General features: G+C 38.5%; 1 protein-coding gene across 4 annotated transcripts in view; it reads right to left on the bottom strand.

The window, feature by feature from the left end:
• The window catches only part of RSPO2 (R-spondin 2), a 112,708-nt gene that overhangs the window by 43,714 nt on the left and 54,506 nt on the right, over window positions 1–14,488 (bottom strand). For 3 of the 4 annotated variants that reach the window (XM_081116606.1, XM_081116607.1, XM_081116609.1), the window contains 2 exons: window positions 13,756–13,944; window positions 1,928–2,071 (listed from right to left, as the gene is read on the bottom strand). In XM_081116606.1, the coding sequence (XP_080972732.1) occupies window positions 1,928–2,071; window positions 13,756–13,944 (333 nt within the window). The remainder of the gene's footprint in view (window positions 1–1,927; window positions 2,072–13,755; window positions 13,945–14,488) is intronic. The other variant, XM_081116608.1, reaches the window with a different exon arrangement.

Consider the following 14,488-nt stretch of genomic DNA (forward strand, 5'->3'; position numbering starts at 1 on the left):
AAAAAATACAAATGCAAATAATTTGGTGTCCATTTGCTCCACTGTCATCAAAGTTATATACTCTCCCCACCTTCAGATTCCAAAAATTAAGTTGTGCAGCCCACAAAGACCTATATTCACCTTTCAGGAACTCTAATTCTTTGAACCATAGGGTTACTTTCATTTACAATAATTGCCACATAAGTAACTTAAAAACTATCACTTTTGATTTGTCTTAGTTCATTTTTTGAAGAGATGCTACTGGTTCATTATAAAGACACTGAAATATATAATCTCTAAAAGACTCAATAGATAAAACCTACAGTAGAAGATACTATTCTCACATTATGATGGATGACAAAATTTTGCCCCCACTGAAGTTCACAAGTTTGTAAGTTTTATTTTGAAAGTAAGTATTTGGTGAAAACGACAGGGTGTTTGTTTTGCATTTTCTGATTATCTCAATTCTTTCAATAGATGTCAGGAAACCACATGTATTTCCTATTCCCTAACTTGGTGCTATACATTATTATAGTTTGAAAAGTAAACAAGTATGGTCAGATATCTGAAAAATGTATGATTTTCCTAGATTACATGTCTAGCTTTTAGCACCCCCTTTCGTAAAATCATATAGCGGAAAAGTAGGTCACCCTCCAATCCCTGAGGGTGAGGTTGGGGAACAGAGGGACACAAATTGGTAAAATTAAACCTCCTCATCAAATTCACCATTAAAAAATCCCCTTCACACTATAAGATCATGACTCAGGCACAGGGTCCAAACACAAAGCTATTTAAGATTTGTATTCAGGTAAAAAAAATAAAAAATAAAAAAAGATTTGTATTTAGGGGAATGCATAGGACTTGACTGTAATTTGTTTATATTTAAGGGTTTCATAAGAGTTTCCATTGACCGTTTGTAATGGGCGTGGGTCTTGCCTCTCAAAAGCAAACCCAGCATTCTCAATTGCTCTTCTAGTGACTTTCCTATTTTTTATTAGGGTGTTGCCTGTATGAATGTATTCACTCACACATAAATAGGAACATAAGTACACATTTCTTCATAAACCTCTTATTTAAATGTGTTCTCTCTGCAAGCTTTCAAATATATAATTATAGACTATTTTAGCAATATTTCTGCAGGGAAAAAGTTCTCAATTTTGTTTTTTAAGTCCCCATTTCAAGGAAATGGAAAGTCTTGCTTATAATACATAGATCTGTTGTATATCATATCAGATGTAGAACATGTCAAATAAAATTCAGGAGTAGGGTAGTATAAAAACCAAAACAATATAAAAACAGTGAAAAAGTAGTATAAAAACCAAAGTGTTTTCAAACACAAAATACAAAATTTATAAAATGTGTATTCCTCATTATTATTCACAAATGGTATATATGTGTTAAATTATGCATTCTAGCTATATGAATTTAGTAAATGTAGAACTGTTTTAATGCACTTTGCAACATGCAATCATCAAAATATATTTTGCACAAAAAATTTCTTCCCAGTGATTTTTTAAAAACAAATGTCTAAGAAGATCCATAATTAATATACATAGCAAAAGTGATAGAATCATCAATTACATGATACTGCTTGAAAATGTTCTTTTAAACAAAATGTTTTTCTCTAACAAATACTAGTAATTTATTAAGATAATTAAGAAATAGATGTATTACACATATGATAAAAAGATTATCAGCATATAAATAGTTTAACCTAGCAAATGTACAAGCAAACTTTGTAGCAAGATGTAATATATGAGACTACCCAATGTCATGGTGCCTAATGAATTCAGAAAGTCAGCAAAAAATGTAAATAATTTCCAGTTCTAATTAACAATAAGAGAACCAGTTTGTTTTTAATTTGACTATATCCAGCACGCTCCGCCCCTCCCCCTTAAGAAACAGGGGTAAAAATTGCAGTTTGAAAGTTACAGGAAAAACTACTTACCCACACACTCCATGGTTTCATCTAATGGTGCAAAACCATCTGGACATTCATCAAAGCATCGGCCTCTATGCAAATAAAAGCCTCCTTTGCACTTGGTACAAAAGTCTTTGCTAAAGCAAGAATCACAGTTTTCTATTCTGCATCCTAAAAACAATTTTAAAGAGAAAAAATTTCAGTCAAAGAAATGCACTTGCTTTGCAAATAAAACTTTCATAAACTCATCGGTCAGATCAATCGTAATTCTACCTTCAATATGTGTGTTCAACCCATTTGTTTCCTTATGCCGTCTCATTCTAAATCACTCCTACCTCTTGCAACAGCTCACCACATCAATAAACTAAGACACAATTCCAGCCCAGGGCCCTAGGCAGCCATGAGACCCTTCAGAAATGTTTGCAACTCCAAATGGGACTAAAAAGGATATGAAAGAAAAAGAAAACACCCCCACTACCAATTACATTGCTGCTGGGATTGAAATCTGTTCTGCCCTTCAAAAGACCTACAATGGAAAACACGAAGGGAATACTCTAATCAGTATCTTCTGTTTCAGGACAGTAAATTAAAATTCTGTTTATGTTGGTCAACGCTGGCATTTACTTTCATCAGAGGGTTTCTTAGGAGGGGTAGTTTAGGTCATTTAAAAAAAAACCAAAAACATAACAATGTGCCAAAGGCTTTACATGCATTTCCATTTAGTCTTCATAATAATCCTACAAGGCAGGCAGTGCTATCCCTATTTTGCAAATAAAGGATTTGAGACTAAGAGAGATTAAGTCATGTAGCCAGTGGTGGCTAAGTTGGTTCTGAAAGCCCTCAAAACTGATTGCCTCCTAAGTCTGTTCCCCTTCCTCTATAACCCGCTGGCTGAATTTTGCTAGGAGCAGTTTGTGGAACAGAATGCTTTCAGGCCTGCTACATCCAGGTTTGAACCTCAGATCTGCCCTTACCAGCTCCATGAGTCTGGACAACTACATGCCTCCCTGAGACTCTATTTCCTTCTGTATAAAACAGAGACAGCACAAGGCTACTGTGAGAACTTGTAATAATATAGGTAAATTGGCTTATAATAGATAGCCTGCACATAGAAGCAATAGTGGACTAGAAACATGTTTTTCCCCACTAAACATACATTACACCAGGTGTAAAAGGAAGCAATGATTTATCTTGTATTCTAGGTCAGATTCCCTGATAGGCCAGTAGCATCTGGGCCAGAGATAACTGGCTTGCGGGGGAGGGGAGGATAAATATATTCCACTCTTCAGAGGAAAGGGGAGAAGGTTAGAGGATTGGTTAATTGGAAAGTCAGGTTTTCAACAGATTATAGTACATTATTACTTGCAACAGATTTAATTGATGGTAGTTAACAGCATATAAAGCTCTATGAAAACTCCACGGCATTGCTCTCATTCATTTAACAAGCCTCCGAATGCCAGTACTCTATTTAGAGCTTTAATGATTCTGAAAAGCTTTCAAATATATAGTTCCTGCAAGCAAAGAAAAAAATGGAATAGAAAATAGTAACCAAAACATGAAATCACTGAATGTTAAAATTTTGAAAATTGAGAAAATAAAGCCAGAAAGTAGAATTAAAAGCTAAAAGACATATATATTTCATTAAAATAAATAATAAGTCAAAATAAAAGAAATGATAAATAATGACAGTTTCTGGAACCTATAAAAAGAAAATGGCAACTCTTCACCTTTCAATATTGAGTCTAAACTGGTCTTCATGTATTAAATGACCACCATGAAGCAGTTTATTCAACTTCTAAAATGATACCATATTTACAGTTGGAAAACCAACTATGTGTGGGTGAAAGTCCATAGTCAAATTATAGTATTTCTCTTTTTGGGAAGGATGGTGGGCACAGAACACTACCCCCCCATAAGAGGTTCATTTACAGTCTTAAATGTTGTAACGTATATTTTAACACAACAGTGGTCTATAGCTGGTCAGCAGCTTCTTAATCATGGTGAAAATACATGACCATCATTTCCACAAATTGCTGGTTTTCTTGCCCTTTTTTTTTTTTTTTTTTTTTTAAAGCAAGCAGCCCTTCCTGTTAGCAGAATTATTTCCCAAGAAATAATGATAAACATCCCAAAGATAAAACAGGACTAAAGGGTAAAAAGAACAAAGCACTTATATTCTGAAAAGAAGACCGTACACTTCATAAATCAATTGTTATCTAGAAAGTCTGATTTTTCTTTAAAACATGACCTGCACCAGTAAGCTTTTTGGCCAAAAACTTACAGCAATAAGCATTTGGAATTAATTTTACAAGGCCCTTTGCTGATCTTTATTGTTACCTGTAACTCTCTTCCCTCATTTTGTTCCCTGCTCCTGATACCAGTTCACAGAATGTGGAATTTCTGAAATACCTATCATTCTCTGTAAGGTCCCTTAGGACTTCTTCAGGCACAAATCCACTAGAAGAAAGCTTAATTGTTTGTCCTCAAATTCAAGTGGAATAAAAATTTGATGCACTCAAATTGTAGATTATGACAACCATGAAGGAGCACGAGATGAATTACAAGCAATGACGCAATAAGCGCGAAGCCCTATAGTTAAGTGAAAAAGGCAAGTTGCAGAGTGTCTGGCAGACGATATAATAAAACCATAAATGCGTAACAGTGTATGAAGTAGGCTGGAGAAGTTCATTTGGGAAAGGATGGTAGAATTTTGAAATATGTTAAGAGTATACATTTCTGAATTATATGAATCTTTTATAATTGTGATGCATTTCATATTAAAGCAAAGTTATTGCAATATACATTTGTGACCTACTTGAATTTACAGAAAATAAAATTTATTAGCATTCTAAAATAAATTCTTTTGATTTTAGGCAAGAATGAATAAAGGACTACTATCCCATCTCAAATTTTTCTACATTTAGGCGCATAAAATTACACCCCTTATTGATAAGGCTGCACCTGCGTCGGCCTTCAACCATCACTTGACAGTGTCCTTTGTTTTCATGTTTTATGGCACTTTTCCTTCACCCTGATCATAAGGAAAAAAACTAAATTGCTTTTTATTCAGCAAAGCATTTCAACAAAAGCTTTGATTGGTGCCAAGTCCCGACATTATTAGAAGCTCTGCTGACCCTCCTGGTCTCGGCCACTCTTTGCCACAACATCAAACCAATGCCTGCAGCCCACACACTCAGTGGCCTGAACTCACACAACTCATCTAATCATCGCAGCTTTTTAACGCTTGCAACTGCAAAAACCCTGTACCCTGGAAATCTACGTCTGGACAGGCCCCCGCACCTGAAAACCTTTCCTCACTGGCTCCAGGCCCATCCACAACCCCCTGCCCTCTTCTGCCCTTTCTCCCGAAACTACCTCATCTGCTTTGGAGAAAAACCTCTATTTGTGGGGCCTCAGAGTCCTATACCGCCCCTCCCCCACCCAAGCCTATAGCTGCTCTACCCAAAACTTCTTAAGCTTATCTTTAAATAATTGGGATTTAAATCCACTCTATTAACTCATTCTTAATACAAAAGTAAAACATCCTCATTAAAAGTTCTGAACAATGCAGAAGGTTTCAAAGAGAATACAGAAATACTCTTCCTTACATTAATGGCAGGGCAGGCCCACTTCTCAGAAATAGCAACTGTATTACTTTTCAGAAAAGTCTCTCTGTCAATTTTATAAATAAATGAGTTTTAAAATACCAATGGGACCATTAAATAGACTGATAAACCTTAGAAAGCTTTATACTGTGTAAGAAAACAGGTATATCAAAGTTTACTAAACACAAGGCTTCTCTATAAAAATCTGGGCTTTAAGTCCTTGCTCAGAAATATATGACTCTGGCTTAGCCAACTTACATGCTTCTAAATTACATGCCTCCTCAAAAATGCAATCCACAAAGTGAGGACTGCCAATATCGGGTTAAGCAAAATTACTGTCCAAGGGAAACTGCCTCCAAACGCAGTCTGACGGGGCTGTCATTTGGCAAGAGGGGTTTACTCTGGCCAAGAGAGGGAAAAAAGCTGAGAACCCCTTCTGTCTTCCCGCAGTGCCCATACAGGCTCCCTTATAACATTTTCAAATTATACTGTAGTGCAGTTCAACAGTTCATTCCAAACATTCTCCAAAAATGTAGGATTGGGCCAGACCCTGAGAACATAAAATTATAATACCCATTCTCTGTCCTGGAGGTGAGAACACCAAAGAGAGGGGGCCACGTGCACTCACAGGGCATTGCAACAGAGCGTAGCACTTATGTGCTGGGTACATCACAGGCAGGGAGGACGAGTCATTTCTGTTCTGCCATTACATTGTCTTCATTTTGTTTTCAATCTGTGAGTTCCTTGTTTCTAACACAGAACCGGACACATGGTGGGGTTTTAATGCTTGCCAAGTGAACTCATGCGAATGCCACTTAGAAATTCAATTCCTTTATATTTAAAAGCCATTTAAATGCTTTGTTTGAGAGTGCTTACATGTGCACTGTAAATATCTTTACTATAAAAAGTTGGTTGGTTGCTATAAATCTTACTGGAGGAACAAACAGTTAAACACCTATTTAGAGAGAGAAAACACCTAAATATTAGAAAAGCAATTGTAACAGAGAATGTACATATTGAAGTGTGGCAGGTAACATGTGCTATGGAAGTTGGAACCTCAGCTGAGCAGGTTTTAGAAAGACAGAAGGAAGACAGAGTTCTGGGCAATGAAGAAAACTCCCCTGGCATGTGATGGGCCAGAAGAGTAGCTTGAATGAACTGGAGGTTGGATGGAGGGGGTGGTTCCTCGGATTTAGATTGCTGTGGGTGGGGAATTTCACTTCATATATTACTGGGTTTCAAAAAAGGAGGTAAAATGATAAATTATTTGTCCTTTGTGTGGTTTTAAGGCTTGTTCCCTCAATTTGACAGATAGGTAAAAGTCACTAGGAGCCAGGCATCATGATGGACAACCAAGGGCACAGATGGAAAAGCGCTTCAGCATCTTCAGTCTCCTAAAAGGCAAAGGCCCAGGCAGGCGATGGGGCAGCAACGTGACTACTCTGAAGCACACACAGAGCGAGCTGGAAAGTCCTTATTTCCAGGAAATTACGCTTCCTGGAAGCAGGCAGGGAGTGAAGGGAAGGAAACCCGTGGAGAGCCTCAACACCCTGAGAGGGAAAAGTAGAACCGACAAACTGAGCTGAGAACATTAAAACTGGGAGAAGCCAAAGAGCCACCATGACCCACTCTGCCTCTGCTTCCACAGCTCCCCCGGGCCTTGCACACTGGCAGAGTTAGTTTTATCTTAAGAGCAAGATCTAGATGACAAGAACCATCTCTTAGTTGAATATCTCAGCGTGGCCCATCGTATAAACAAAAAATTAAAACCTTGAATTGAAAGCAGAGAAAAATCAACCTTTGTTAAACCCAACTGAAAAAAAATGCAGTTCTATATATTACAATCACTTATTGGAGAAGGGAAAGGAATTGTGAGGCAGAGAGAACCTTGGACCCACACCGTGGAATCCATTTCTGTCATTTCTTGGTCATCAGGATCATGGCCTTCAGGCTTCGCTGGCACACCCTGATAATCTGACTGCGTATTGCTCCTCAGCTGCCCTTTATTGTCAAACTACCAGCATCTCCGTTTAGAATGAGGGGGATGCTGAGACCCACTAGGGGCATTTAGTCTTCAGGCTCCAGTTACAGGAATCCAAGAGCACCAAGGCCGCCCCTGGAAAACTCCATAGGTTTCTCTGCTCAGTGTGTGCTAAAATTTAAACAGAAATTAAGGCGACAGGTTGTTCCAAAAGACATTTGAAATTAGACCTTTAGCAAGTTTTTGTCACATGGAAAGTACTAGTCTGTACAACTTAATATGAGGTTTCATAAAATTGTTTAAATATTTTTAGGTTTCTCTAACAACTTCAAATAATGCTGTTTAAACATTCCTTCTCAAAACTTGCCATGGTTTATAAATATCCCAAAATAAAGTTTTTAAGCTTTATGTTAACAAAATCATGTATTTCTAATATGTACTATTGCCATAATCCCATTAGAGCAGGGACTGGTGAAAACTATGACCTAAAATCTAAAATTCCATTTTTTGTAACATGGTCTAGTTACACACAGCTCATTAGCAGCTTCATTATATTCAACCTAGAGAAAATAAAGGACAGATTCAGAGGTTTCGGGACTCAACGTTTCATACTTACAACTAAACTTTTTGAGCGATGAGGCAGGAAACTGTGGTGAGAAAATAGTGGCCTCTCAGATAGTACAGTGGTTAGCAGACAGGAGGTGAGAATCTCAGTTCACTCTGCCTCAGTATTCTCATCTATAAAAAAGGTGACATCAGTCCCTATCTCCTAGAGCTGCTGAGCGGATTCAGAGGCTTAATAAAGGCAAAATATGTTGGCACAATATCTGCTATGTAATTAGTAGTAAAAGGATGTGAGCTATTATGAGTGTACAAATGTACCAACACGACAGTCAGAGACGGCAGACGGATGGAAGCTCGAACAAGATACAAGGATACTCTGCGTGGAGGGCAGATGTATGTGTAATATTTTTAATGAATAAATTTTAATCTCATACATATTAATTATAATTACTACAATAATATAATATATAATCATATGTATAAAAATATATATAGCATTATCTGTAGTAAATTACCTCTACCCTTGTTTAGGCGATGCAGCTAAACAAACTGAATACAATCATTTGTTGAGTACCTACGTGGAAAGTCATCTACTTCCAAATTAGGAACCAGGATTTAGGAAACTGTGATCTAAATGCAATTTTGACCTTGGGGGTGGGGGTGGGGGTGGAGTGGAGGTGGGGGAATTACACCCTCTCCGTGCCCATTCCCTCTACAGTCAGATAGGCGAGGGAAACACCTGACATACCTCTGTCAGATGAATGTTCAGAGTATCAAATTAAAGAACAAAAGAATATGAAAAAGGTACCACATAAAATTACTATCACTCCCTAGAGCCAATAAGGCTACCTTTCAGCAGGTACTGTTTGAAATGCACAGCGCCCCCTTCCGGGCACAAGGACGCTGTGCAGCTCATGAAGTGCACTAGAGATGGTCCATTGGGGCCCCTCAGGGCAGTGACCCCAAGGAGAGTAGAATCCTGGCGTTGGCGGTTATGTTACCCTCCAAATTGCAATTAGGTGAGATGAATGGGCTCCATCCAGAAATTTATATATTGTTTTTCAGACAGCTATTAAGTTCTATCTTATAGGCCAAAAGTGCCTTTTATTTCAACCTCTGAGGATACACATTGCTGTCCAAAGTAATTTTTTTCCTCTTGACTCATTTTAACTCAGTGTTACAACAGTTCGTTAAAGTGAAAACCCGAAATTCAAACTTAAGAAATATGCTGCTGGTAGCTTCACTGTAATATTTGAATGTTTAAAAATTACCACTTGCCCACCCACACACACAAAAATCTCAAGAAATATTGAGGCTTGTGTAAAATCATGTGGTCGAATAACGAGGAACTATAAAAATGTTGGCTTCACTTCTCATGTATTCAAGTGATGCATATTTGAAATCTTTCTCAAAACAACCGAAATTAAAACTTGGATACATCGGCTGGGACAACAAAAGTAGGTGTTTTAGAGGGATTTTTTTTTTTCCACTTAAAGGAGGTGAAATATTTTTATCCCTCAAAATAAAGTGGGAAAGAAATGAGATAACAACAAAAAATGTTTTAAAAATTGCAAACCAAAATAATATCTCTTATCAGATTTTTAGTTCTTGCCAGTAGCAGCTCTCTCGTCCTGGTTACTCCTTGTGCTTTTCCTGTTTGGGTGACTTGTCACCGTCTTATATTAGGTGGAAGCAGAGCAGTTTAATAAACTTCAGGCCCGAGTCTTAGCTGAATTTTTTCAAACATTGAAAAAGGCAGATCTCTCCACCCGACTAAATGGAAAAGCATATGTTAGCTAATATATGTCTTGCCCTCCACTCAACCTCCATCCAAAGAAAACAAGAAGAATCTCTTAATCCCTTCACACTCCAAATAGGCTAAAGCGGGAATCAGCAAACTTTTCCTGTAAAAGACCAGATAGGAAATATTTTAGGCTTTGTGGGTCCCACAATCTCTGTCTAAATTACTCAGCTCTGTTGTAGAACAAAAGCAGCCAGAGACAATGTGTAGATGACTGTATGGCCAGTTCCAATAAAACTTTATGTATGAACACTGAAATTTGAAGTTAATATCATTTTTATGTGTCACAAAATATTGTTCTTCCTTTGATTTTTCTCCAACTACTTAAAAGCCTAAAATCTGTTAATTAGCTCAAGGGCCCCACATAAACGGTGACAGAAGAGATTATGCCCACTGGTCTTGGTTTGCTGATCCCTAGACGAGAAATCCATGAGGCACACTGAAGGGAAAAGGGAAACAGAAAAGCTTCATTTTTGAAACATGAAATGGTACCATTTGAGCTTAGGGAGGCTTAGTGACGTTTTCTATATACTACCTGGTTGTGTGCATAAGACAAATATCAAGTGAGAATTAGGATGCTGGGATATAGTTATCTTAACACGGGAACACTTACTTCAAGACTCCTTATCAGTTGTCAAATTTCCATCCTATCTTAATAAGCTTTTAATTTCTTGATTATATATAGTTTTGACTTGTCAATGAAGGGGGTGGGTGCAGTTAAAGAAAAAATACAGTAATTTTACAAAACCATGCGCTTGGGCTGGAACCGGCCTAACTCTGATGCCCAGTCCTGTGGTCTGATCTCTCCCCAGCTCTGTTTGTGAAGGTAACTTTGTCACGTCTGCCCACCTAGCTTGATGATAAAAGCAGCTGCAGTCTCAGCTGTGCCGTGCTGGCAGCCGACCCTCGGGCTTGCCAGGGACTTCTCAGAACATCTGCTACCTGCTCTGTAAATGGAGAGAACACTATGGGATTGCCAGGAAGCAATGAAAGGATGTGCTTTCAAATGAAAGTACTTTAAAAACTAAAGTGCAAATTAGCTGTCTTACTTGCACAAAGGAAAACAGAGTACAAGGTAACATCTGCCTTTTAAAACAAAATATTGCCGTCCAACTTGGGTCTATACTGAAATAATAGGCTCATTCGTGAGAACCACCAAACCCACAAGAACATTAAATGTAAGCTTGAGAAATAAGATTTCCTCTATTAACTATAGGGACAGGCTTTTAACTTTCCAACCATTAGTATCATAATTAAAAATAAAATCTTTTGTAAAGAGTATTAAAGACCATATATCTCTTAGGGTATCTATTTGATATAATTTGTCTTCCAGCTCAAAGAGAGAGAGAGCGTGCCCTTTGAGTTTTCTATAGAGGTTTATGTAGTACAATGAAAGCAGGGTCTACCTTGCAATAAGCAGTTACTGCATGGCTACTGCAGGCCAGCACATTAAACATTTGCGGTGCACAAGTGAGTCACCATTACTGAAGTTGCCCCTAGTGCCTCCCATCTGGCCTACTTCTTACATCCCTGATGGTTTAGCCATCTGGGTACTACAGATCCCAATGATCAAATTAAGATTGCTCTGCTGCACCTACATGAGGACCCTGCCATCTTTCAAAAGCACCAATGAGTCTTGTCATCTCCCCGCTTTAAAACCCTTCAGTGGCTCCCCCTCACTTCCAGATTCAGATCAAACCCTTGATTTTACAACAGAAGATCCTTCTTGATGTACATACCCATCTACTGCCTCAGCTTCATCGCCATGTGTGCCTTCCATCCTATCTTTGCTAATGTTTTCTCTGACCTTCCCATGACCTCCCAGCACCAAGATACGGTGACAACACTTCCTCTCTTGTTGTTACTATGTTCATCATAACCCCCCCTTTAAATGGGGGCCCCATGAAGAAAACAGAGCATGTCTTCTATTCTGTATTCACAGGGCCTAGCACAGGTGCTTCACACAGATGATGATCTATCTGCTGGGTGACTAATAAATTTAATACTAAAGTTCCTATCATTTTAGAATAAACACTGAAACAGAGTCCACCTTATATATTTTAACTCAATTGCATGATTTTGTTACAAATAAAAATACTTTAGATTGCAAAAAGCTCCATTTCCAGATTAGGCACCAATTTATTATACACCACATTGAAGCTCTTATGTCTTGTTTTTCATCTCTAAGAAACAAAAAGTATTCATATTCCTTAACTGTAAACCAAACAGAGATCAGGGCTGGAGGGAGAGACTGAACACTGCGGAAACTAGGCTTAAAATCCATATAAAGTCACAAAGAGATCAATATTAAAAAGGTAACTTCCAACAGCAGATATTACTCTAGAGATTTTTTTTAAATTGATTTTTAGAGAGAGAGAAAGGGAAAGGGAGAGAAACACTGATGTGAGAAACACTGATAGGCTGCCTCTTGCCCCCCCACCCGGGGATCAAGCACACAATCCAGGCATGTGCCCTGACCAGTAGTATTCTATTGATGATTGTTTTTAAAGTCTCTGGAATTCATTCCCAACAAGCCTTTCATCAGAACACTATTTCCAATTCTTGAGTGTTACAGTGGCCTTCCTTTACTTTCTGTTCTCCAATTCATTCATCTCCCTCACTTCTGCCAGAATTATCTTAAATAAAGCGATTTCTTTAGTCCACTGCCTGCTCAGAACCCTCAGAAAATACCACATTAATTCACATGGTACGCAAGACCTTTATCAGCTGCACTCAAGCCTCACTTCCCATCCCCAATTCCAACCACACCTCCCATGAGGCACATCCTACTCAATGGTTCTCCTAGAGACAGTACTGCGTTCCTAGAAGGTGTCTGGAAATGTTTGGGGACATTTTTGCCTGTCACAGTGATTTGAGGGCACACAAGACATTTAATGAGCAGGGACTAAGGATAACAAAGGCCCAACAATGTAGGACAAGATGCCTTACCAAAATGCCAATAGCACCGCAGACGAGACTTATTCCCCACATTATTTTCACACATGTGGTTCCTTCTTTCTAGCTCTGCCTCCTTCCAAAATAGTATTGTAGTTGGATGATACAATTCCAACTCTCTTCTTATCCAAAGAGCTCAACTGATTTAATAGTCGTATACACGGTGTGTTAATGGGAGGTGATTAAATCACCCCCATAACACACTGGTTGCCTGCTGATTAGCACTTAGAGTATTAAACTCCGATTAAACTTCCTACCCGCCTGTCCTCTAGCTCCATGTTCCCCTTTCCCTTACACCCTCTACTCCCTAAAAGTTTGAACTCCTTTAAGAAATGAATGTTCCTTTGGTATCTCACTGATTTTTTAAAATTAGAATTTCTTGTTTTTTGTAGTATTCTATGAATGACTTTTGGGTTAAAAGGTGAAACACTGAGCCTGCATTCCTATACATGTAAGAACGCCATTCCTTAATAAGCGAGAACTCAGAGTACTTTGAAGCAAACTAAATATTTTAGTTACATCTTTTATCAGTAATGGTGTTTTACAGAACTCCAAAATGAGTGTATTAAATTACATATTAGACTAAATCAGGTTAAAAGGGGGAAATAAGCTACAGATACTATGGGAAACTGGAGAAAATGTTCCCAGTAAGAAGGGATTTAAATTTTTTTTTTTTAAGTGCTGCATATACCTGATCAGCTTATGTGTTGAGATGATTGTTATAAAAAAATTACTTCATCTTTAAAAAGAGTGTGTGTGCAATATACTTTGATACAAAAGATAAATGTCAAGTGTTCTTCTCCCAAACCACTCAATTTTTTAAAGTTTAAGCTTAGGTGATTTCTGTAGCCTGTTAAAGATATACCCTTATTTTAGTCAAAAATTTCAACTTCGCTCCCCCCGAGGTGCAGGAACAGGACAGCAGGGTCGACGCAAGTCAGCTGCTCACGTGCGCATCTGTTCATGTCCGGGGCCCGGTGTCCGTAGTAGCCCGGCGGGCAGGAGTGCAGGCACTCTCCGTACTGGCGCATGCCTTCTCTTCGAAGGAAAAAGAACAACTTCTGTTGGCATCGGCTGCACCCATTGTCCTTGGAACAAGACAAGCAACCCTTGCAAATGGGATTTGATACATAACTAGCTGTAAAAGAAAGAAAAAAAGAGCATGTTCAAATGTGAAGGTGCTCAGGCTTCTGGTCAATATGACACACTGCGAAGACAAGTTCCTCCTGTTCTTTTATTTTTACAACGTAGAAAATCCAAACAAAATATTCTCCACCCCCCATACCCCCAGGGAAAATGATTAATACACAGCCAAGTTTGGAAATAAAGAAGAAACTCAGAGTCAGGGCTGAGGCCAGAAGCTCCAACTGACTGGCTTGTGGAGATGTTAAGACAGGCAGAGGTAGGCCTCATGGTAGGCAGGTCCTGAATCCAGACCAAGCAACATGCATGTGAAGAGCTGGAGTTGTGGGGGCTGCTTGTCCATGAAACTAGTACTGGAAGCTCCCACGCCAACTGGCCAGAGAAGATTTCAACCCTGGATTAGGATCATTAAGAGGGTGAGCAGAAGAGATGTAACCCATGAGAAATAAGTACCCACCTCTGCTAGAGATCCGGGTGGGCTCCAAGCCTAAATTATCGATGTAGTATGGAGTCCCTAAGTCAAGAGGTTACCATAAAAG

The sequence above is a fragment of the Miniopterus schreibersii genome (genome assembly GCF_964146895.1).
Source record: "Miniopterus schreibersii genome assembly, chromosome: 17".
Taxonomy (NCBI): Eukaryota; Metazoa; Chordata; class Mammalia; order Chiroptera; family Miniopteridae; genus Miniopterus; species Miniopterus schreibersii.